Source organism: Leucoraja erinacea, chromosome 33, assembly GCF_028641065.1.
Source record: "Leucoraja erinacea ecotype New England chromosome 33, Leri_hhj_1, whole genome shotgun sequence".
NCBI lineage: Eukaryota > Metazoa > Chordata > Chondrichthyes > Rajiformes > Rajidae > Leucoraja > Leucoraja erinaceus.
The window spans coordinates 4,312,304-4,338,682 of NC_073409.1; the positions used below are offsets into that span (position 1 = coordinate 4,312,304).

The 26,379-nt window shown below is 42.9% G+C and overlaps 1 protein-coding gene across 4 annotated transcripts; it reads left to right on the forward strand.

The window, feature by feature from the left end:
* Positions 1–961: 961 nt before the first annotated feature.
* Positions 962–19,006, forward strand: lysmd4 (LysM, putative peptidoglycan-binding, domain containing 4). 4 transcript variants are annotated; one of them, XM_055661051.1, is made up of 3 exons: positions 962–1,089; positions 13,830–14,116; positions 17,017–19,006. In XM_055661051.1, the coding sequence occupies exons 2-3, from the start codon at positions 13,841–13,843 to the stop codon at positions 17,575–17,577; spliced, it is 837 nt and encodes a 278-aa protein (XP_055517026.1). In that variant the 5' UTR covers positions 962–1,089; positions 13,830–13,840; the 3' UTR covers positions 17,578–19,006. The 4 variants fall into 4 exon arrangements, with proteins under 4 accessions (XP_055517026.1, XP_055517024.1, XP_055517022.1 ...); XM_055661049.1 differs by having other exon boundaries at positions 1,018–1,176; XM_055661047.1 differs by lacking the exon at positions 962–1,089 and adding an exon at positions 10,616–10,724.
* Positions 19,007–26,379: the final 7,373 nt, after the last annotated feature.

The window sequence follows — 26,379 nt, forward strand, 5'->3', positions numbered from 1 at the left end:
AGCTGCATGCCCACACACACAGCTGCATGCCCACACACACAGCTGCATGTCCACACACACACACACAGCTGCATTCCCACACACACACAGCTGCATTCCCACACACACAGCTGCATGTCCACACACACACAGCTGCATTCCCACACACACACACAGCTGCATACCCACACACACAGCTGCATACCCACACACACACAGCTGCATGCCCACACACACAGCTGCATGCCCACACACACAGCTGCATGCCCACACACACACACAGCTGCATGCCCACACACACAGCTGCATGCCCACCCACACAGCTGCATGCCCACACACAGCTGCATGCCCACACACACAGCTGCATTCCCACACACACTGCATGCCCACACACACACAGCTGCATTCCCACACAGCACAGCATGCATTCCCACACACAGCTGCATGTCCACACACAGCCCCACACAGCTGCATGTCCACACACACACAGCTGCATGCCCACCCACACAGCTGCATGCCCACCCACACAGCTGCATGCCCACACAGCTGCATGCCCACCCACACAGCTGCATGCCCACACACACAGCTGCATTCCCACACACACAGCTACATATTCCCACCCACACAGCTGCATGCCCACACACAGCTGCATTCCCACACAGCTGCATTCCCACCCACACACAGCTGCATTCCCACCCACACAGCTGCATGTCCACACACAGCTGCATGTTTACACACACAGCTGCATGCCCACACACACAGCTGCATGCCCACACACACAGCTGCATGTCCACACACACACAGCTGCATGCCAATGCATAGTTTGCAGCTGTGGACACGTCGGCAGCGACCTGGATGCCAAGTCCCGCCCCCACGCCTCAGCCCCGGCCGTCTATTGGCTGGATCCGCCCCCCTTCGGCGTCCCCGCGGGTTGATTGGCCGAGCGGGCCGTCACTCAGGGGGAAGGGCGGGGCGAGGGGCAGCGACGCGCAGGCGCAGTGAGCGGGTGGGCCCCGGCGGAGCCTGGAGAGCGGGTGTCGTCGCCCCCGGCAACGGGCCCTGGGTCCCGGGTCCCGAGCAGAGCCCGCCTGGATGGGCGCTGGGCTTGCGGTGAGTCATTAACACCCGCAGCCCGCCCGCCCGCTGCACTCTCACTCCACAATACAAACTTCATTCCAGGCTTATTATTGTCAAGGGGTGAGTGAAAACTACACATCATTCAATTCAAATCAATTCAATTTTATTGTCATTGCACAAATACGAGTACAGGTACAACGGAATGCAGTTTAGCGTCTGGTCATTCGTAGTGCAAGATTATAGTAGAAATACAAATACTGGTTGAACAATGTGTGTGCACTGTGGGTGAATTTCTATTCAAACTGGTGCGTTAAGGCAAATAAATGTATACAGATGGGGAGAGTATAAAAGATAGCTAGTGAAGGGACTGTGAGTTCAGCAGGGTAATGGTGTTGTTGAAAAAGCTGTTCCTCAGCTTACTTGTGCGAGACCTGAGGCTCCTGTACCGTAGGAGGGCAAATAGGGCAGAACTTGAACTCTACTCTTGATACTCTCTAGAATTTAGAACATTGAGGGGGGATCTTATAGAAACTTACAAAATTCTTAAGGGGTTGGACAGGCTGGATGCAGGAAGATTGTTCCCGATGTTGGGGAAGTCCAGGACAAGGGGTCACAGTTTAAGGATAAGGGGGAAATCCTTTAAAACCGAGATGAGAAGAACTTTTTTCACGCAGAGAGTGGTGAATCTCTGGAACTCTCTGCCACAGAGGGTAGTTGAGGCCAGTTCATTGGCTATATTTAAGAGGGAGTTAGATGTGGCCCTTGTGGCTAAGGGGATCAGGGGGTATGGAGAGAAGGCAGGTACGGGATACTGAGTTGGATGATCAGCCATGATCATATTGAATGGCGGTGCAGGCTCGAAGGGCCGAATGGCCTACTCCTGCACTTAATTTCTATGTTTCTATGTTGAGAGAAGGACATTCTTGCTACTGGGGGAGTACAGTGTAGGTTCACCAGCTTCATTCCCGGGATGGTGGGACTGACATGTGATGAAAGAATGGGTCGACTGGGCTTGTATTCACTGGAATGTGGAAGGATGAGAGGAAATCTGATTCTGTAAAATATAACATTCTTAAAGGCTTGGACAAGAAACATGTTCCCCATGTTGGGGGGAGTCCAGAACCAGGAGGTCACACAGTTTAAGAATAAGGGTTCGGTCATTTAGGACTGAGATGAGAAACTTTTCCACCCAGACGGTTGCGAATCTGTGGAATTCTCTGCCACAGAAAGCAGTGGAGGCCAATTCACTGGATGTATTCAAGAGAGAGTTAGATTTAGCCCTTGGGGCTAAAGGAATCAAGGGATATGGAGAGAAAGCAGTAACGGGGGTACTCAAAAATGCTGGAGAAACTCAGCGGGTGCAGCAGCATCTATGGAGCGAAGGAAATAGGCAACGTTTTGGGCCGAAACCCTTCTTCAGACTGATGAGGTACTGATTGTGGATGATCAGCCATGATCATATTGAATGCCAGTGCTGGCTCAAAGGGCCGAATGGCCTACTCCTGCACCTATTGTCTAAGTATCTATGTAAAACCATTGGTTCTGCTTACTATGTAATCTAGTCAGATAATGCTACACATAAAATACAATCAATCTGTACATAACTGTCCTGCTGAGTTACTCCAGCTTTTTGTGTCTATCATTTTGTTTTAAACCAACATCTGCAGGTCCTTCCTGCACAATACAATGCAATACAATACAGTATTAGTTTTATTATTGCAATGTGCTTAGACATACAGTGAAAATATTTGTTATTGCATGCTCTGCACTCGTCAGATAATACTATGCATAAATACAATCAATCTGTACATAAACAAGCTACTGTACAAAAATACAATACAGCAATAGTATACAAATTCTAAAACAGAGTAGTTTAGTTAGTTGAGGTTGGCTGCAGAGGTTTTGCAGGGCAATCGCTCTCCAAAGCCTTGAGTGCACTGGGCATCTTTGGAATGGAGAGGAGAAGAGCCATAAGAACACCACAGAGGCAGCGGAGAAAGCCTCGAGATGGCTCTGGATCAGGAGAGAAGGTCCGTGGGGAGGAGCGAATGCCACCTGAACACAAGTCGTGGTCTGATCAACCAAGGCTGGGTCGCCTGGGTGAGGGTGTCTGATGTTGAAAGATCCGAAACACCCAATGACCCCAGGTTACATCACTGATGATGTGTTCAGGAGCATCAAGAGATGTATTTAATCAATCAGTTTATTGTCCCATGTATCGAGGTACAGTGAAAAGCTTTTGTTGCGTGCAAACCAGTTAGCCGAAAGACACTTGACTATAATCAAGCTATCCACAGTGCACAGATACATGACAAGGGAATAGTGTAAATGATAAATAATTTTCTATTCAAACAGTGTTTGGGCATTCTCCAGCACTGCACCAACCAATTTTGAATAATCCAAGTAATGATATGTCTTTATCTTTATGCTCTTTGTATAATTGCCAGTTGTAGAATAGGTGCATGAATCTTGTACATGGTGTAGCTGAGTGCATTCTATCTCAGCAGATTCCTTCAGTTTAATCATGAAAAATTGTATTGAATGTCAACAACAATTGACTAAGTATGAATGAGTACAATTTCAGTGAAATTTGTCAAACCCTGCAGTACATTTGTGTTTTACCAAATTGAAGTGTGTACATTAACTAGCGTTTATCTCAGGAATCTGTGGTCCATTAAATGAATTCTAATACAAAATCTGGATATAAATCCATGTAGATTTGCTTGATTTGAGTGACCATTTTCTTCTCCCTCGGAAAAATCACTCTAAAAAGCTAACAGGAAAGAATATTGTCTGGCATTCATAAACTGTACCCAGCCTGGAGATCTCATCAATTCATACAGCATGGAAACAGAGCCTTTGGCTCAACTTGTCCATGTTGACCAGGATGTCTGTCTAAGCCTATCCTTTTTTCCTTCATTTGGTTCATATTCCTCTTAACCTTTCCTATCTACATATCCGTCCAAGTGATTTTTTAAAACATTGTAAATGTACCTGTCTCTACCACGCACTCAGGCAGCTTGTTCCATATACTCACCACTCTTATGCGAGGGGGAAAGAAATGTCCCTCAGATCCCCTTTAAATTGTATCTTTTTATCATTTGGGGTTGAGACCCTTCTTCAGACCCCACCTATTCCCTACTTTCGACTGTCCTACCTTAGGAGAAAAGACTATAACCATCTACCCCATCGAATCCCCACATAATTTTAGAAACTTGAAAGTTAGCCCTCAGCCTCCTTCGATGCAGGGAACACAGTCTCACCCGATCCAATCTTTCCTTCTAATTCCTCCAGTTCAGTCAACATCCTGGTAAATGCTTCCTACACCCTCTCTAGCTTAATCACATACTACTTTCAATAACATGGGGACCAAGACTGGACACAGCATTCAATTTGCAGTCTAACCAATACTAAGTACAACTATAACATGATGTTCAAACTCCTGTACACAATGTCATGTCTGCCAAAATCATGCATGCCTTGTGCTCTCTTTACCTCCCTGTCTACCTACGTGGCCACTTTCAGGAAACTATGTACATGTCCCACCCAGGATTCTCTTTTCAGCAATACTCCCCAGGGCACCAATGACGCCACCTACTTTTGCATTCCATTGGCAGTCTAACCAAATACTAAGTACAACTATAACATGATGTTCAAACCGATCCTGTACACAATGTCATGTCTGACAAAATCATGCCATTTGTCCTAACCTTCCAGCCTTGTGTGCTCTCTTTACCTTCCCTGAATCCATACCTATGTGGCCTGACAAGGCTTTCAGGAAACTAACTGCTGGCAAACAGGAAGCAAAGAGTCCCACACAATGGCAGGATTGACTAGTGGGGTACAGCAAGGCTCAGTGCTCCCCAGGTCTCCATATATATTCACTGAAGGCAATATCTCCAAGTTTGCGGATGACACTTACCAATGACAGGAGGATGCTAGGAGACTGCAAGGTGACTTTTGCATTGGGCAAATCAATATATAATGTGGAAAATCAGGTTATCCATAAAAACAAGCAGGGTATCCCAGGGGGAGATGCAGCGAGACCTAGGTGTCATGGTACACCAGTCATTGAAGGTAGGCATGCAGGTGCAGCAGGCAGTAAAGAAAGCGAATGGTATGTTAGCTTTCATTGCAAAAGGATTTGAGTATAGGAGCAGGGAGGTACTACTGCAGTTGTACTCTTGGTGAGACCCAACGGGAGTATTGCACAGTTTTGGTCTCCCATTATTGCCATAGAAAAACGGTTCACCAGACTGATCCTGGGACAGGACTGTCTTATGAAGAAAGACTGCTATTTGGTTTATACTCTCTAGAATTTAGAAGATTGAGAGGGGATCTTATAGAAACTTACAAAATTCTTAAGGGGTTGGACAGGCTAGATGCAGGAAGATTGTTCCCGATGTTAGGGAAGTCCAGGACAAGGGGTCACAGCTTAATGATAAGGGGGAAATCCTTTAAAACCAGAGAAGAACTTTTTTTCACACAGAGAGTGGTGAATCTACCAGAGGGTAGTGAGGCCAGTTCATTGGCTATATTTAAGAGGGAAGACCTTGCAAATTTGGAGAGAAGGCAGGTACGGGATATTTTGGATGATCACCATGATCATATTGAATGGCGGTGCATCAAGAATCATAATTTTCCGTTTCTGACTTCTGCTTTTAACAGTTGAATTTGTAATAGATAAAATGGGAATGTGTAGCTTTGTATTTTAAGTGGAGCTATCCAGCTGCTTGAATGGTAAAAAAAAAACCCTGGCAAGTTCAGTTCTGGAGCTATTTATTCATAGCCATTATTATAAAGACATTATTAACTGACAACCTTGTCGTACTGTAACTTGAAACAATAACGAGACACAGAATATCAGGTAGTTAATTCTAACTAATTTGGCTAGCTTGAAAACAAAGTCCCATTTCTCCACTGAACTGAAACGTACACCATTTGTTGGCTTCTGCAATGTTCCCTTCATTGTTGCACATATTACAAAGATCGTTGTATGCCAGAATTTGAATGTGGTTGCATGGATGTGGAGTGTTCAATTCAGTGGGGCAGCCTCTCCTTCTATACTAGTATTCACAAGTGTTCATTGTTGTACAAAACGTATCAAATAGTACATTAAAAAGTGTCAGAGCACGTATCGAGTCAGTAAATTTCAGAAGATTTGTTTGATTTAATTTAAATTCATGTAGGATTTATTGCACTAACACTTCTCTGAATACCGTTTTGCAATTGACTCCTGGAAGAGGTGCGTCTTTATGGTGTAAGAAGAAACTGCACATGCTGGTTTACACCGAAGATAGACACAAATGCTGGAGTAACTCAGCAGGACAGACAACATCCCTGGATAGGAGGAATGGATGAAGGAATGACTGAGAGTCTGAAGTGTCTCGACCCGAAACGTCACCCGTTCCTTCTATCGCGGGATGCTGCCTGTCCCGCTGAGTTATTCCAACATTTTGGCTCTCTTCTTTGTTGGTGTTGTATACAAAAGATTTTGGTGAATAAAACATCAGTATGTTCAAAGTTGTAACTGTCATATTGTTGCAATTTGTAACTATGTGGTTGTAGATTTGTGAATGCACTTTTGTTTGGGTAATGTTTTCGTTTTGATAATACTGATTATAAACGTTACTTTTAGGAACGTTAACTTGGTGTAAAATCAACCATGGTTACACAAATTTGTATTGCAAGGTAATCAGTTTGGGAACAATATGCGGCTCTATCCTTTGTCATATGCACCGAAACGGAACAATAATATTCTCACTTGCAACAGTACAACAGCTTTGTAAACACAGTACTCACTAGATAACATCATAAACAAACAAAAAAAATTCAACAAATTAAAAAATGTAGTGCAAGCAAAACAAAATCCAATATCCCTAGTGCAACTAAGTTAGTTTGTAGTTCAATTGAGGTTTGTGGTGATCAAGAGCCTGATGGTTGTTAGGAAGAAGCTGCTCCTCAACCTGGACTTTGCAGTTTTCAGACTCCTGTAACTTCTTCACGATGGCAAGAGTGAAATGAGAGAGTGGCCAGGGTGGTGTGGGTCCCTGATGCTGTCTGCCTTTTTGACACAGCGCCTCCTATAGATCCCTTCGACGGTGGGGAGGTCAGCACACGTGATGGATTGGGCAGCGTTCACCACATAATCTTCATTCCAGGGCGTTCGAGATGAAGCCATGAGTCAATATTCTCTCTACTATACACCTGTGGAAGTTCAAGAGACTATTCATGGACATACTGAATCTTCCCAAACTTCTAAGGAAGTAGCGGAGTTGATGGGTTTTCTTTATGATTACATCAACGTGCTGGGTTCAGGATAGATCTTCAGAGACATGCACGCCCAGGAACTTGAAGTTGTTGACTCTCTCCACCACTGTCCCATCGATGAAGACAGATTTGTGGATCATCAGCCTTCATGTTCTAAAGTCAACAGTCAGTTCCTTGGTTTTACTGAAGTTGAGAACAAGGTTGTTGTTCTGACACCATAAACTAAGACTCTATGAACATAAAACACTTAATGAAACTATTTCCACGCAAGTTCCACGCTGGTTAATAATTGTGCATGACTCTACATTGCGATACGATAGAACTTTATTTATCCCAGGTGGGAAAATAATTTGCCAACAATCATAAAAAACACAAAATACATGAAAGGTGAAATTAAAGTGATGTGGAAAGGCATTGGGGATGTGTAAAGATTGAGGAGGTGGGGGAGGGGGAGGGGGGAAGAGAGTCGGTCTCAGTCTACACCCGTGACAGAAGGGAGAGGAGTTGTAAGGTTTGATACCACAAGGTGACTGACCTGAAATATGAACTCTGTTTCTCCACGGGTCACAAGTCAAGATGAGTTTATTGTCATCTGCACTAGTATGGAGGGAAATAATTATAATGAAAATCTTATTTGTGGCATTATCACAGGAACATTGACTCCAATAACATGCGTAACACCAAATGAACATGTAGCATGTTTCCCTGGAGCATTTCCAGTATTTTTCGTTTTAATTTCAGTTTTTTGTGAATGAAGTCTTGCGAAAATACAGATCGTTTGACCATTCACTGAAATCTTGCAATGTGCAACTTGATTATAACTTCCTGCAGATAGTGGCTGCACTTGAAAGTAAATGACTGGGCGTAGGAACACTGTAATAATCTGAAAGTGATTCAGAAGTTGCCATGTCAATACAAGTTTTTTTAAACTATTTCTACAGTGCCACCCAGTTTAGTGTTGTCAGTGTAAAGTATATGAAACCTAGACTTTCGTATAGATTGGTTTTCTATCATGCAACTTAGTGTGTGTGGTAAATAGCTGCATTTCATAAGTGGTAGGAACAGAATTAGGCCATTCGGCCCATCAAGTCTACTCTGCTATTCAATCTTTCCCTCTTAATCCCATTCTCCTGCCCATTCCCCATAACCCCTGACACCCTTACGAATCAAACTCTGATTAGAATGGTCAAAACTGATTCTTCTGTACCACTGGCCTAACGATACCTATATTATTTTGGGAGAGGAAGTGATATATAATCTAATTTCAGCGCACCACTCCAATAAAGCACACATTAACCACGCTAGGATATTAAGTAATCATCTATGAAAACAAAAAAGCTGAATTTCGACCTAGTTTCTGTTCTCACTGATACCAAACAAGAAGCAGCTAATAATCTTTCTTTAATTAAAATGCAGGAAATGAGAACATTATTCTGTGGTTTTGGGTTTGACAGAGTAAACCTCATGCAAATATTTTTGGCCTTTGACTCCAGTAGATTAGAAATCAGTGTGTGACTGTATCGGATAGTTTATTATTTTTTTGCAGTTTCAGCTTTCAAATACTGTATTATGATTACAGTTCAGTTTAGTTTATTGTCACGTGTACCGTGAAAAGCTTTTGTTGTGTGCTACCCAGTCAGCAGCAAGACAATGCATGATTACAGTCGAACCATTTACATGATAAGGGAAAAGTGAGGTAAAGCCAGCAAAGTCTGATCAAGGATAGTCCGAGGGTCACCAAGGAGGTAGATAGTAGTTCAGCACTGCTCTCTGGTTGTGGTAGGATGATTCAGTTGCCTGATAACATCTGGGAAGAAACTGTCCCTGAATCTGGAGGTGTGATTTCTATTAGATATTCACACACCAGTGAACCTTAGCTAAATCCAATATTGTTTTTCACTTGCTTTGTTCCAGGACATTTTGTTGTGAACACCCTTGAGGAATTCATAATTGTCAGATTTGTGCTATTCTGTTATTTAGGAAGATAAAGTCACTCTCCCTTTGCTCACGTTCTTATCTAATCTCTGCGTTTCGGCATTCCACCACCTCACAGCTGTTACAGAGAAGCCTTCTAATCTTGGCTAGATTAACCACGGCCTCAAAACATTTCTGTGCACCTCAATTTTCAATGACCAACCCTCATCTTGTAACTATGTTCCACCATGTGCCCACTGTTGAAAACATCTCTCCCTACCCACCTTGCCCCCTTCGGATCATGTACATCACAATAAGTTCACCTTTCATATTGCAAAAATCCAAAGAATGTAGAAATAATTTTTTAGCCGTTCATGATAGTCCAATCCTCTCGTGTACGTAATCAGCCTAGAGAATCTCTTTTGGACTGCCTTCATTGCTGTACACCCTTAATATGGCAATCAAAATTGTGCTCGCCGCTCCAAATATTGCCTCGCCAGGTACAAGTGTAACAAAACCTCCCACTTTCTAAACTGCTGCAACTCTTGCAATAAAAGCCAACATGCCATTTACTTTACAATACACTTGTTGCACCTGCCTGTTAACTTGTTTGAGATTCATATATTAGAGCACTTGGGTTCCTTTGAGGCTCCATTCACCAGCCGTCTTTCACTAATTTCCATTGGCTTCCCCCCCCCCACCATTGACGGACTGTGCACTGCAAGGGCCAGGAAGCAAGCGGGTAAGATCATCTCTGACCCCTCTCACCCTGGCCACAAACTCTTTGAATCACTTCTCTCTGGAAGGCGACTCCGGACTGTCAAAGCCGCCACAGCCAGACATAAAAACAGCTTTTTATTTTATTCTTCACATGTTTAAATTATAATGTTTTTATAATTTAATTTAACTGCCTACTGTTTATTGTGTTGTTATCCTTGCAAGCAAAGCACCAAGGCAAATTCCTTGTATGTATACATACTTGGCTAATAAAATGTATTCAATTCAATTAGATAATAATCCATCTGGAGATTACATCTATAGATAGCCTGAAGAAGGGTCTCGACCCGAAATGTCACCTATTCCTTTTCTCCAGAGATGCTGTCTGACCCACTGAGTTACTCCAGCTTTTTGTGTCTTATCTATAGAATCCTTTAACTGAGGTGGATGATCACACACTTTCTCATAATAAACTCCATTTGTCACCTTTTCTCCCACACACTCAACCTATCCATATCCTGTTGCAGAGTCCAAATATCCTGATTGCAACGTGTCCTCCCACCTATTTTTGTGTCGTAGGCAATATCCAGTCATGTTTTGTTTCTGTTTAGCCTGTGGTAATCAAGGGTAACTTCATTGGTTGCAGTTGCCAAAGGTTATTGTGAATCAGGAAATGGGAGGTCTGGACATTTTAAGTGCCAGAATCTTACTGCCACATTTACAATATGTTGGTGTACTCGTCTGCTCCACTGCAAAACCTCCTCAAGGTATGTCTACTTTGAAAAAGTTCTTCTTCTCTCTCTGATGAGAGTTCTGCAGCATTCTCTCTCGCTGCTCTCCTTCTGTGGTTCCTCCTGCTCTCCAATCTGCGACTTAAGGCAGAGATAGATAGATTCTTGATTAGTTTGGGTGTCAGGGGTTATGGGGAGACAGCAAGAGAATGGGGTTAGGAGGGAGAGATAGATCAGCCACGATTGAATGGCAGAGTAGACTTGATAGGCCGAATGGCCTAATTTTGCTCCTATCACATAACCTTATGACCACGTTTTAACCCAGACTCGTTGCCTTATTGTCACATCCTTTTTCTCCAGAGATGCTGCATGACCCGCTGAGTTACTCCAGCAATTTGCTTCTATCTGAAGAACTAGACGTTAGTTTAACATCAATAGCGGGGAAAATGCTTGAAACAATTATGAAGGAAGTGGTTGCTGGGCACTGAGAACATATTAATAGAATTGGGCAGAGTCGGTATGTATTTATGAAAGGGAGTTCATACTTGAGATTTTTGTTTTGACGTAAGCAAATCTGATGTAATCAAACTGTTTGTATTCAGCAGGGTTGTTCTGGGATATTATCTGAATGGTGGCCGATTAGGAAAAGGGGAGATGCAACGAGACATGGGTGGCATGGTACACCAGTCATTGACAGTAAGCATGGAGGTGCAGCAGGCAGTGAAGAAAGCGAATGGTATGTTAACATTCATAGCAAAAGGATTTGAGTACAGGAGCAGGGAGGTTCTACTGCAGTTGTACAGGGCCTTGGTGAGACCACACCTGGAGTATTGCATACAGTTTTGGTCTCCTAATCTGAGGAAAGACATTCTTGCCATGGAGGGAGTACAGAGAAGGTTTACCAGACTGATTCCTGGGATGGCAGGACTTTCATATGAAGAAAGGCTGGATAGACTCGGCTTGTACTCGCTAGAATTTAGAAGCTTGCGGGGGGATCTTATAGAAACATACAAAATTCTTAAGGGGTTGGACAGGCTAGATGCAGGAAGATTGTTCCCGATGTTGGGGAAGTCCAGAACAAGGGGTCACAGTTTAAGGATAAGGGGGAAATCTTTTAGGACCGTGATGAGAAAACCATTTTTTACACAGAGTGGTGAATCTGTGTAATTCTCTGCCACAGAAGGTAGTTGAGGCCAGTTCATTGGCTATATTTAAGAGTGAGTTAGATGTGGCCCTTGTGGCTAAAGGGATCATGGGGTATGGAGAGAAGGCAGGTACAGGATACTGAGTTGGATGATCAGCCATGATCATATTGAATGGTGGTGCAGGCTCGAAGGGCCGAATGGCCTACTCCTGCCTCTATTTTCTATGTTTCTATACCAGAACCAGCTGTTTAGCCTTCCTGACGTTTTGTGGGCCTAACTCAACGAAACACCTATGAATGGAGGTGCCCACTTGATAATCTATATGATCTGGGGGTTTTTTACTGCGAGTTAACATGTAGCCACCTATTTTTTGCATTCAGAGTTATTTTTGTCATATCCATTTGGATAGTTAGATAATGCTTTGAGCTTGGTTTTCTTAGTTGAGCACTTATCCTGGAGTTATAGCACAAGTTTTAATCGTAATTTGGACTATTGGCAGGATTTTAATAATGAGCCAAATAAAAACGTAATTAAAGGGTTGGAGTGGTAGAGTGTCACGGTGTGAAGATTGTAATGGCATTATTCTGAATAAATGTCAGGTTGGGTGACTGTGATCAATAGACAATAGGTGTGGGAGTAGGCCATTCGGCCCTTTGAGCCAGCACCACCATTCAATGCGATCATGGCTGATCATCCACAATCAGTACCCTGTTCAGTGGGAGCTGCAGTGATTAGTGCTGGACTACCCTAACCACAGTAGTCATTCTGATGAGGGGATCAATTATAATAAGGCACAGCATCTTATTAATATATATGCAGTGGTATACATGCAGATTCACTAGATCTGTCTGCTTTGCTGGCGTCTGTCAAGATGAGACTTCTTCCTTCTTCAAAGTTGACTTTTGGCTTCTCACTCGTTTCACTTTCAAGTGTTCTCAGTGATGTTAATGGACAGTTTTCTCCCCTCGTTTGGTTTTACGCAAGGTGCTTCCACTTATTACTGTTCAACAGAATGTTACCTCTGTGTTAATTGAATGCTGCGTGCATAGAAACATAAAAACATAGAAAATAGGTGCAGGAGTAGGCCATTCGGCCCTTCGAGCCTGCACCGCCATTCAATATGATCATGAGCATGTTCACATTTCTCCAGTGTTCTCTCCTGGTTCAGTAGTATTTGTATATCACCACTTTCTAGATATTCCACTTAAAAGTTATTGCGTCAGAACGCTAACATTTGTTTTACTGTCAGTATGCTCGTTTGATAATATAAATTGAGGTGAGGCATGTGTAACCCACATCCTTGGTTTGCAGTGACCGTTATCTTAATTGGCAAGGACTTTAAATAACAGTTCGGATTTTACAAAACCATAATTCTATTCAGAGGACGATGATTCAGAACAGACATTTCATAGTTTCACTGTGTCTACCAACCTTGGTAGAGTGGTTCCCATGGAACGGGTTGATGTGAAATTACTACATTTCTTAGTCTGTTTTGCATGTGGTGTAATGTATTAAATATGGAAAAACATGTCACCCTATGATTATCATTCAACTCTTAGATTATGTTGTTGCTGTTGTTTAAGAATAGAAAGTGCTTCTTCCTGTCAGCATTATTGTGTGTACCATGGTATTATCACAGTAGAACTTGGAGTATTGTTGTGTGGCGCAGCGGTAGAGTTGCTGCTTTACAGCACCAGTGACACTGATTCAATCCCGACTACGGGTGCTGTCTGTACGGAGTTTGTACGTTCTCCCTGTGACCGCGTGGGTTTTCTCCGAGATCTTCAGTTTCCTCCCACTCGCTAAAGACGTACAGGTTTGTAGGTTAATTGTCTTGGGTTTGTATACTTGGTATAAATGTAAATTGTCCCTAGTGTGTGTAGGCTTGTGTCAATGTGTGGGGATCGCTGGTCGGCGCGGGCTCGGTGGGCCAAAGGGCCTGTTTCCACGCTATATCTCTAAACCAAACTAATCTAAATGTAATTCTCTGTTCCAGGTGTCAGTAGTATGATGAGGCTGAGAGATGGGCCGACAAGATCCTTCCAAGCTCCCGTAGATGTCCACACTTCGCAAGATGGTCAGCTTTATGTATTTGGAGGTGATGTAGCGTCATCCGATGAATCATCAGACGAGGACAAGAATAGTCTTGAACTGCGGCTGAGAGGTCGTGAGTGTCAGTGGTCCAGTATTAATGTGGAGAAGCTCAACAGTACAGTGTTTCTTGTTCGAGAGGTTGGTGATGGTGACAACCTCAATACGTTTGCTTTGCAGTACGGCTGTACGGTAAGTTTTAACAAACAGTCATTATGGTTCTTTTCTCGTTGGCTTGAATTTGCAAAGTTTCATCCTTTGTGTCAAACAACATTTTATCTCTTTGCCCTGGCTGGAAATTGTAGCTGAGTGTCGTTTCCAGCTCATTGTGCCACCACTCATTTGTATGCAAAATTATTTCTGTCCCTTTTAAATCTCCTCCTGGAAATAACTGGCAGAGGTAGATGGTACACAAAAATGCTGGAGAAACTCAGCGGGTGCAGCAGCATCTATGGAGCGAAGGAAATAGGCAACGTTTCAGGCCGAAACCCAGAAGGGTTTCGGCCCGAAACGTTGCCTATTTCCTTCGCTATTTCCTTCAGGGTTTTCGGGCCGAAACGTTGCCTGTTTCCTTTGCTCCATAGATGCTGCTGCACCCGCTGAGTTTCTCCAGCACTTTTGTCTACCTTCGATTTTCCAGCATCTGCAGTTCCTTCTTAAAGACTTCTTCAAGGAAGCAGGAATTAACAAGGTGCTGTAGTGGGTGATTAGTAAACCCTGATCCAGGAAAATGGTTCAGATTTCTAATGATCTTATGGACTAGCAACACACCATGAGATTATTTCAAGGAAAATCTATAGGAAAGAACTGCAGATGCTGGTTTAAATCAGAGGTAGACACAAATTGCTGGAGTAACTCAACGGGACAGGCAGCATCTCTCGCGAGAAAGGAATAGATGACATTTTGGGTCGAAACCCTTCTTCAGACTGGTGTCAACCTATTCGATTTCTCCATAGATGTTGTCTGACCTGCTGAGTTACTCCAGCATATTGTGTCTAACACTGAGGCAGTAATTACAGAGAAACAAACACAGTTTACTGAGAAGGTAATTTTGTTGTAGACTTGCAGAGTTGCATCTTTTGCATACTATTATAAACCTCTGTAGGAGCTATTAGTGTTTACAACTTACTTACAACTAGCATGTTAAGTGTAGGTTCGGCTAATATGCTTCAGAAAGAATATCTCCAGCTCATGCCCAGCCTGGTCTTTATCAAATCTGATATGCTGATGAAGATGACTCTTAATTGCTCTCTGAATTGGCCCGGGAGCTCGTTTAAAATGTATGAAATCATTAGAAAAGCAGACTAAACTAATGAAAGATCACATATAACAATCAACAAATACTCATCTCGCCCAATTAACGCTGGCATCTCAAGGACGTCAGAATGGAGAGGCCTGACTCGTAAATGAGCCAGACACGTCTCACTCACCTATTCATCTTTGCACGCTCATGCCTTCCAGCAGTGTTCCAGACGCCTGTTATTGTCCTTGGGCACTCTATGCCCTGCCAACTGGATCAGTGCTCTGGTTTACAATCGAGGAGCATGGCTTTGGAAGTCCATTGTGTGGACATCAAGGCCCAATGAACACTGGCATCACGCTAAGCATTGATGAGCCAACCTGTTAGTTGTCACCTATTCCAGTTCCTGAGCTGATGAGTGATCGACCTTTCATGCTAAACAACAGAATACACTTTGGCTAGAGGACCATCCGTGCACTGTGCCATCTGTGTCAAGTGTTAACAAAATGCAACACCCAACAGAACGGTTAGAGCTGCTGTTTCATAGCAGAGGTGACCCAGATTCAAACCTGGCCTCTACTGAATGGTCCCGACCCAAAACGTCACCCAGCAAGGTTCTCCAGCGATGCTTCCTGACCAGCTGAGTTACTCCGGCACATTGTGTCCTTTTTTGTGAATCAGCACCTGCAGTTCCTTGTATCTCCTGACCGCCACTGCTGTCAGTGTGTGTGGAGTTTGCACACTTTCTCTGTTATCAATTATCAATTTGGGCTTTAATGTACCATCATTAATCTCCTCTATTCTACCCTCCTTGAAACACTACACATAAGCAGCGGCCCAATGGTGCAGTGGTAACGTTGCTGCCATACAGCGCCAGAGACCCGGCTCTGTATGACAGGTGAGGGTGGAGGAAGCTCCAGGCAGGAGAAAGCCAGGTCTGGAGAAGATTTAAACATGGTTATAACTATATTAGATTTGAAGCACTAAGATTCGGAAACACCCAGAAACTAGCAACAACAGGCTGACCTTGTGTGCTGTCTTTATGGAGTCTGTACGTTCTCACCATCAACTCTGGGTGCTCCAGTTTCCTCCCACACTCCAAAGACAAACAGGTTTGTAGGTTAATTGGCTTCGGTAAGAATAGTAAATTGTCCCTAGAGTGTAGGATAGTGTTAGTGTATGGGGTGATCGCTGGTCGGCATGGACTCAAGGGGCCTATTTCTGTGCTGTATCTCTCAACTAAATTAAACTAAATAACTCTGCAACATCTAACCTGTGGCATTCCCATAATTCTTTAGCCTGTTGTTGCTTGTTTCTGGGTGTTTCTGTCTCTTAGTGCGTCAAATCTAAAATAGTCATTCCCCCGTTTAAATCCTCTCCAGACCTGGCTTTCTCCTGCCTCTAAGTTCCTCCAACCACACTCTTCATTTCTCTGGCTGTGATTGTGTACTCCTCCCTCTCTAACACTGCCCATTGCCAAAAATGCCTTGAACATTCTTGGCTCCGTTCCCTTGAATTCCATCATGAAATGATACCAGATGTAGCAGGAGAAACTAATAACATGTCACTGCCTTACTGCAAGTAGAAGTCTGCTTAACATTGGATTTCAAATATTCCACTGCACATCTTTAAGATTTAATTCTAAGACTTTATTTTGTGAATGGTACAAATGTGGAATAAATAGGATATTAATTTATTTAAGTCATTGATAAATGATGCACCTATATTACATTTGATTTTGATATCTGATAAGATGATCAGTCCTGTTTCTCTGCTCTGTGACTCCATAAATAACTTACATTATTAAGGTATCCAAATGCAGTACAGTGAATTAAACTTTTCCTTCTGTTAGGTTGCAGACCTCAAGCGGGTGAACAATCTCATCAAAGATCAAGACTTCTTTGCCTTAAAGACGATAAAAATTCCGGTGAAAAAGCACGGGTTGTTGACAGAGGCGCAGGAAGAGGCAAAACGGCGGCAGGCTGCAACCAGCAGAACCGATCCGTGCCTGGTGGCCTGCGCTGCAGAGGGCCAAGGCACAGAGCAGAACAAACTGAGTGGATTTTTTGAAGACATTGACAAGGATATTGAGAAGTTAATCCAGTCTACAGATCAGTCTAAAGATCATTTGGAAGAAGTGATTTACTGTCAGAAGTCCAATGGATTTAATTTGGGGGCGCTGTCTCCAAAGGATTCACATCACGGTGCGGACTGGGGTATGCGATGGTGGAATGCTGTGGTAATCATGCTTTTAATCGGTGTTATTATTCCAATATTTTACATAGTGTACTTTAAAATTCAAGAACCTGAAAATCCAGTGGACCCATCAATGTTGACTCATTCTGCAGCTGGGTCAAATGGTACGATCTCAACTACTGTGCAATCAAATCCCGCAGCAGTTTCAAATGGATGAATGGGATAAAATCTACATGAATTTTGTATTAGTTGATAAACTGGACGCAGTACCTAGCTGGAACATTTGCTTTTGGATCAGTGGAGATGTATTTGTACCAGTGCAGCGATGTCTATTCCATCGTTAGACCTTCACTGTGATTGCAACGTCGCTTGTGTTGGTCCAATTAACTTGGAGGTGGACTTTCCCTGTTATTCTCTGTAATTGTTTTGCAACTTCTTGTAGTACGACTGCAGGGTGTTTATCACGGGTGATAATTTAAGGAAAATGTATTGGAATGATCTAATTCTAGAGTATTTGACCATGCTATCAGGAGTTAAAAAGTAATTGCCATTTCTTTGAAGTGATTGACTGCTGGTAAGCCAGCTCTTGTTCAACAAGGTGTTACCAGGCAAAGTGCAATGGGCACTGCCAGCTGTGCCATGCACTGTTGAGATTTATTATCAAATTATTTTAATAAATAGAATTAAGTTAATATCACAATTTAGACGTTGTCTCCCAGTATCAAATAATGCTAATCCTCTAATTTTGTCCTTACTGTTTCCAACTTTTGAATCTTGGCACATTTTGTAAGACAACCTAGATTACAGTTTTTATAAATTATTTGCTAGTTGACTAACATGTAACTATAAAAACACACAAAGTGCTGGAGTAACTCAGCGGGTCAAGCAGCATCGCTGGTGAACATGGATGGGAGATGTTTCAGGGGGGCGGGGGTCTGAACGTCACCTCTCCATGTTTTTCAGAGATGCTGCCTGATCCGCTGGGCCACTCTGTAAACCAGCATCTGCACTTCTCATGTATCACCTTTTAACATGCAACTATTAAAGTTCTTGACCCTGTGTTCAAGTTACCTGTAGATAAACTTGTACTGTTTGTAACTGGACATTTAGCGGTCCTTATTCATTTTTTGTACTAGCTTTGGAATTGTATCATTCCCATGGATAAAATTAATATTTGGATGATGGGGCTGTAAATAGGAGAGACCCAAACAGCAGTAATATTGAGGTATTCTACTGCTGTGCAAACAAAACTTATCTTAAGTATTTCCTCAACAAAAAAGGGCAAAGCTGCAAGTAAAAGGGATGTTTTAGCACATTGACGATGAAACAAACGTCAAACCATTAAAAACGTCATTGATAAGTTTTCTACCTTCTGAAATACAAAGACTGCATTGCACAGTGCACTGCAACTGCATTTAATTTCTTGGATTTCTTTTCTTGCTGATTAAAAACTTGTTTACTACAAAAAACAAAACAAATATTGTTTATGCATTAAATCTAACTTATTTGGGGCAGGATTTGGTAATGCACGTCACATGTATAATTACAATTTGTAATTTTTTATATTTTGCTGCTACCTTCTGCTTTTGCAGAAGATTTTGGAACAGTGTTTCCCCTGGATGGTACTTTTCTGTATTAAACTATCAGGAATGTATTTAATTCGTACAAAGTGTTATATTTAATTGTAAGCATTATTCACTGAATTTTAGAAGCAGTGAAAAGATAAAAGTCTGAATGGATGGAGGCTTAAGAGTGGCCCGAAAGGTCCAGGAGATGGCGACAAGCCTATTGAGTGCTAGATCTCATAACCTCATGTCCTTTGTAGCATAATTACCAGTGTCAATAACGGAAATGCAAGGACGGCACGGTGGCACAGCAGTAGAGTTGCTGCCTTACAGCGCCAGAGACCCGGGTTCCATCCTGACCACGGTTGCTGCCTGTACGGAGTTTGTACGCTCTCCCCGTGTGTGGGTTTTCTCCGAAATCTTCGGTTTCCTCCCATACTCCAAAGACGTGCAGGTTTGTGGGTTAATTGGCTTGGTATAAGATGTAAATAATTGTCCCTAGTTTTTGTTGGGTAGTGTTAATGTGCGGGGATCGCTGGTCGATGCGGATTTGGTGGGCCGAAGGGCCTGTTTCCGCGCTATGTCTCTAAACTAACACCTGAAAGGGTCAGTGTGGATCTGAAAGTAGAGCTTCATCCCTGATTAGGTTTCATGAAAATTGTCAAGGAAAATGGGAAATCTGCATTGGGCATTGCTAGATGTTAACTTTAATGATACGGATGGGTGAACGTGGGGGGAAGGGATGTTCCCTCATTCAGATAGGAACACTCATTATTAAAGTAACCCTAACCCTCAGCTCTGCAGAGACATTTGTCTCACTTACACCTTTTGGGTATTGCAGCCATATACTAGCTCATGCTTTTAAGTACGTGTGGACCAACTTAATTTTTGTGACAGTGCATTGCAAAAATATATATTATGTCTTCAGAATTCCATTTGACATGGGAAATAGCAATGTCATTCACAGATACTGTTTGTCAGAAAATTATCAGACTTCCTGGCATTTTAGTGTATATCGTTAATCAATTTAATTTGGCTGCATTTATTACAGTTGCATTTTCCACCATATTTAATGACAAACTGGAAATCTGGTTCTTAGTGTGTTCAGAGTTCTGGTTCAATTCAATCACAGATTTGAGGATTTCTTTGCTACAGGTAACTCGAGCTCTCTGGAATTATTGGGCATTATCCTCTCTTCTCACCTACTACAAAAATCAGATGGTTAGTTCATAGGTTCAAGGAACAGAACAAGGCTATTTGGCCCATCAAGTCTATCAAGTCATGGCTGATCTATCTTTCCCTCTCAACCACATTCTCCTGCCTTCTCCCCACAACCCCTGACACCCGTACTAATCAAGAATCTGTCAATCTCCGCCTTAAAAATATCCATTGACTTGGCCTCCACAGCCTTCTGTGGCAACGAATTTCACAGATTCACCACCCTCTGACTAAAGAAAATCCTCCTCATCTCCTTTCCAAAGATAAGTCATTTTATTCTGAGGCTATGGCCTCTGGTCCTAGACTCTCCCACTAGTGGAAACATCCTCTCCATATTCACTCTAGCCAGGCCTTTTCACTATAAGCTGAGATGCTTATGTATAATAAATAATAAGCCCAATATGTAAAACAAAAAAGAAAATCACTGAACTGCGGAAACAACATCTGAAATATAAGCACAACTTACAGAAAACCTTCAGAAGGTCGGGCAGCATCTGTGGATAGAGAACAGTTAACATTTTAGGCTTCAGAATTTTTGTCAGATGTATAAATGTTCGGGGTTTTTTTTTTCAAAACATTGCAGCTGTTAAATCAGTTTAAAATGTTATACATACCAGAACACTAGTTCATGGTGGAACATTGCAACAGATCCTGAGCTATTCAGTCCACATTGCAAAGGGGCAGTGAGAATAATTGAAATCTCTATCCAATTACTTTAACTGGAGATGTTCCACTTAACATCTTCCTTCACTGTCGGAGTTAGCAGTGTAAGGAGATGGGAGAGGGAAAGAAGGAAAATCTAACAGGTTCTAGTAGGAACCATCTCATAGGAAGCAGGAAATACTTGAGGTGGGGTGATGCTATAGAGTTCTTTATAAATCTTGCTATACTACCGCAAAATAATAGATTGGAAAATGAGCAAAAAATAACAAGCATTAATCCAAGGATTCCTGTTTAAAATGTTGCATGGAATTCCAATCAAAGAGAATCTGTCTGCAACTTACTTGTTGCGACACTTTTTAACGTTTTGAGTTCATAACAATTCCCAGCCAAACAGGCCTACTATTCTTTCTCTGAAGATCGACACAAAGTGCTGGAGTAACTCAGCAGATCTGGGAGAACTCTGGAGAAAAAGCATGGGTGACGTTTCTGAATGGGGCCCTTCTTTAGACTGAAAGTAGAAGGGAGGGAACTGGAGGTAAGAAAAGTCCAGAAGAAAGCAGGGCAGGCAACATATGACTAAGGGAGGGTGGAGTCCACAATGATCCATTGTTGGCTGGGGAAGAGGTGATAACAAAGGGATGCAAAGAAGCGAACAGTGGAACGAGTAGGACAACTGGGGTGGGGACGGGGGAGGAAGGAAATTCAAAGGTTACTTGAAATTAGACAAATCAACATTCATACTGCTGGGTTGTAAGTTGCCCAAGAGAAATATGAAGTGCTGTTCCTCCAATTTGCATGTGGCCTCACTCCAACAGTGGAGGAGGCCCAGATCAGAAAGGCCAGTATGGGAAGGGGAAGGGGAGTTAAAATGTTTGGCATCTGGGAGATAACGTTGGCCAAGGCGGACTGAGTGTTCCTTGTGTAGGAAGGAACTGCAGATGCTGCTTTGCACCAAGGTTACTTCTCTAATTCCAAGAAACCCTTGCTTTCCCTCTCTCTCCATCCCTCCCCCTATCCTAGTTATCCGACCAATCTGACTGTCCTCCAGATTAAGTTTTATCTTTGTATGCATTGTTGTCACCTTCCCCTAGATAACAATGATCTATTCTACATCATCCTTGATCTTTGTTCCTTTTGGCATCTCGTTTTCACACCTTGCCCTTCCATGTCTCTTGTCTCCCTCTCCCCTGACTCTCAGTCTGAAGAAGGGTCTCGACCCGAAACGTCACCCGTTCCTTTTCTCCAGAGCTGCTACCTGTCCCGGTGAGTTACTCCAGCATTTTGTATTTAAACCAACATCTGCAGTTCCTTCCCACACAACCGATGGCTGATCGTCTACAAGTGGTCAGGGTTGGAAAATGAAGGTAGTAACAAGGAACTGCAAATGCTGGTTTACCCAAAAGGACACAAAGTGCTGGAGTAACCTAGCGGGTCAGGCAACATCTCCCGAGAAACATGGATAGATCATGTTTCGGGTCGGGACCTTCCTTCAGAATGATCAGTGCTGAAGAAGGGTCCCGGCCCGAAACATCACCTCTTCATGTTACTCATGAAGTAAACATTACTCCAGAGATGCTGCCTGTCCCGCTGAGTTACTCCAGCACTTTGTGTCTAACATCTGAGTGTTCCTTCTGTGTTTCCCCTGTGAGTTGTCCTCTCTCACATGCCCCAACTACCCTTTGGGGCCCTCACCACCAAGAGACACTAATAATCTACCAGCGCATCTTTGGGATATGGGAGGAAACACTTTGGGGGGAGGGAGGGGGGGCAGTCACTCACACAGCAGCTTGCCAGGGAAGTTCATGTTCTAGGAGCAGAATTCGGCCATTTGGCCCATCAAGTCTACTCCACCATTCAATCATGGCTGATCTATCTTTCCCCCTCAACCCCATTCTCCTGCCTTCTCCCCATAACCCCTGACACCCGTAGAAATCAAGAATCTATCAATCTCCGCTGTAAAAATATCCATCGACTTGTCCTCCGCAGCCGTCTGCGCCAATGAATTCCACAGATTCACCACCCTCTGATTAAAAAAATTCCTCCTCATCTCCTCTAAATGTACATCTGTTTATTCTCAGGCTATGTGTGTGCGCGTTAGCAGTGTCTTCAACGCCTGTCCTGGTTTGAGTAGCTTGAACCTTTGCTCTGCAAATTGATATTTCCAAATATAATTTTAAGGACACAGCTCCTGGCCATCCATGTTGGTTCTGGTTAGTTTTGACCTGCAGCCCAACTGGATACCTCTGGTTTTAGGATGACCAGCAGCTACTCATTCAAAACAACGTGCCCTCAGTCGTACTTCTTCCCACTTTGCCAAAGATTGATCCCCCTGAAAGGTCCAGTCTGAAGTCCAACGGATGTGATTACGTGGTGAGTTCAGTTTGTCTTGGTGCTTGCAGCTCCAGTCAAATACCTCTTACTGTTTAAGAAGGAACTGCAGATGCTGAAAAATCGAAGGTACACAAAAATGCTGGAGAAACTCAGTGGGTGCAGCAGCATCTATGGAGCGAAGGCAGCGTTTCGGCCCGAAAACCCCGAAGGAAATAGGCAACGTTTCGGGCCGAAACGTTGCCTATTTCCTTCGCTCCATAGATGCTGCTGCACCCGCTGAGTTTCTCCAGCATTTTTGTGTACCATCTACCTCTTACTGTTGTTTGGCACAGGTTACTGATTGTGGATGATCAGCCATGATCACAATGAATGGCGGTGCAGGCTCGAAGGGCCAAATGGCCTCCTCCTGCACCTATTTTCTATGTTTCTATGTCTTGGAAAATTGTAAAATAAAACTTATTGTTGGATTGTTATTCGGAGGAGGTTGTCGTAAGGCAAAGCTGCTGTCCAAGTAGAACACCCCCAGTCAAGTTCTGCAGGGCACCACACAATGTTATTTATGGTACTTTGCAGAAGATTTACAGAGGCTGCAGTAATTAACGTCATCCCTGGCGGCCTCTGCTTTGGGCGTGGGACGTTACCCCTTTGGATCCAAATGCAGAGGAATCTGATCTTTGAGCCCTGGTTAAATATTTGCATGTAACACAAGTACACTTTGTCATACTTTTGTATTTTTTCATATTTGTGATTAAAATCTTGTTAAAAATAAATGTGCCATTGGTCACTGATTAATTCATAACCTTTTTCATTATTTTTGTACGTCAATGTACGTTAATATCAATGCAGTGAATTAATCATTCACAAAAGTAAAATTCCTTAGCTTTCACTGCTCAAAGTAAACATTTTAGATTTTACAGTCCATATTTCTACAAAGTAGTCCCGGCTCATGAATTTTACAGTGCACTAGATACTTAACTCCCCTATTAGTTGCCTTATTTTAAATAAGAAATTCCTACGATAAAACATGAATGGTTTTGACTATTTTGAAAATGGCCCCAGAATGTTGCAGGTTCAATGGGTCAAAGCCAAAGCTTTCTGGCAGAAGTCTACACAGGGTTTGTAATGGTTGGGTTCTAGCTCCATCTGCTGCTTGCACTGCAATTAGTTTAGTTTAGAGATACAGTGTGGAAATAGGCCCTTCAGCTCACTGAGTCCTTGCTGACCAGTGATCCCCGTACACTAGCACTATCCTATACACTAGGGACAGTTTATAATTTTTTCCGAAGCCAATTAACCTACAAACCTGTGTTTAAGAAGGAACTGCAGATGCTGGAAAATCGAAGGTACACAAAAAAGCTGGAGAAACTCAGCGGGTGCAGCAGCGTCTATGGAGCTCCATAGATGCTGCTGCACCCGCTGAACCTACAAACCTGTACGTCTTTGGAGTATGGGTAGAATCCGGAGATCCCATGGAAAATCCACGCTGGTCACAGGGTGTACAAACCTCCCTACAGAGAGCATTCGCTACAGACAGAGTCGAACCTGAGTCTCCGGCGCTGTAAGGCAACAACCCTACCACTGTGCCAACTCTAAATTAAAGCAAACTCAGCTGGGTTTGAGGACTGTAAACAACGTTCCTGCAATGTCAAAGTACCTTGCTGGTCTATTTAGCATAACAGAACTTTTAGTGTCCACACAGCTGGGCTTCAGCACTCATGTACGAGGCAACAGTCAACAGTCACCATGTCAACCAATCTCTGGCAGTCTGGAATAGACCCGGTCTTCACGTGAAGCAAAGCCCCAATGTGGAGAACTCTGCTTCTGAATCTTTTTTAAATTGAACCAGGGGTTATGGGGAGAAAGCAGAAGAATGGGGTTGAGAGGTAAAGAAAGATCAGCCATGATTGAATGGTGGAGTAGACCTGATGGGCCGAATGGCCTAATTCTGCTCCGACAACTTATAAACACTTTTGGCTTTTCAATAATTATTTCTAAATACACAAGATGAACACGGCCATTCGGCCCATCGTTTGGGTATTGACCCATGAGAGTTTTTTGATATTTGTTTTATAATGTACACCAAGGTGACAATTGAACAGGTATATTTTTCTCCAGCTCATTTTATCTGATGAATAATTCAATGCCCAAAGCTCTCCCCAATGAGATGTTTCTTCATATGAATACTGGGTCTACTCATATACACACACCAATGAGTGAAAAAGTTGTCCCTCAGATTTTTATTAAATATTCCCCCCTCACCTTAAACTTATATCTTCGGGTTCTGGATTCCCCTATCCCGGATAAATAACTCCATGCATTCACCTATCTATCCCTCTCATGATCTTATATATCTCTATAAGATAACCCCTCATCCTCCGGCACTCCAAGGAATAAAGTCCTAGTCTGCCCAATCTTTCAGGCCCTTTAGATCAGCCCCTCGAGTCCTGGCAACATCCTTGTAAATCTCTGCACCATTCCCAGCTTATAACACCCTTCCTATGGTTTTGTATCTAATACTTTATTGACTATCTAGAGCAGTGGTTCACAACCTTTTTTTTAATGTGTGCCCCCACCTAATCACCTCTAAAATCCTGATGCCCCCCCCCCCCCCCATGTGGTGATATATAATTCTTATCATTTAAAAAGTGAACTCCGTTTCAGCTGAAGGCGAAGGCGCGGTGATTATGTAATAACTACACAATAAAGACCTTTTTTACCCCAAAAAAATTATTTACTCAAAATAACATCTAAAACATAAACTACATATGTTTACCTGATGGAAAATCCAAAAAAAGAAAAATCGAAAATTTGGACCCAGACCTCCTCAGTCGAGCTCAATTGCCCCCCTTAAAAATCAAATTGCCCCCCTGTGGGGCGTACACCCCACGTTGGGAACCACTGGTCTAGAGCATACAATTTGATTCTGCCATTTTCAATGATAGGAAGAATTTATTTGTCAGTGATAACTGGGAGATTTGCAGTTCGTTCCTACACCTTTTGGCTGCTCCACTGCAAAATCTCCTCAAGGTTTGCCTACTGTGAAAAAGTTCTCCTCCTCTCCCCGACGAGGGTTCTGCAACACCCTCTCTCACTGTTCCCCCTCTGTGTTTCCTCCTTCTTTCCGAATCAACAACCACGTTTTAACCCAGCCCCACATATCTTTCATTCATTTATTCTATATCTAGATATAGATATAGATATAGATATGCCATTTATTGTCACTATACATGTACAGTGAAATT

What these genes read in the sequence shown, in the direction of transcription:
- lysmd4 (XM_055661047.1), top strand. Translation starts at nt 10,631, where the DNA reads ATGGGAGGTCTGGACATTTTAAGTGCCAGAATCTTACTGCCACATTTA. An exon ending in CACTGCAAAACCTCCTCAAG is followed by an intron (nt 10,725 to 13,829) that starts GTATGTCTACTT and finishes TCTCTGTTCCAG; the next exon opens with GTGTCAGTAGTATGATGAGG. An exon ending in CTTTGCAGTACGGCTGTACG is followed by an intron (nt 14,117 to 17,016) that starts GTAAGTTTTAAC and finishes TCCTTCTGTTAG; the next exon opens with GTTGCAGACCTCAAGCGGGT.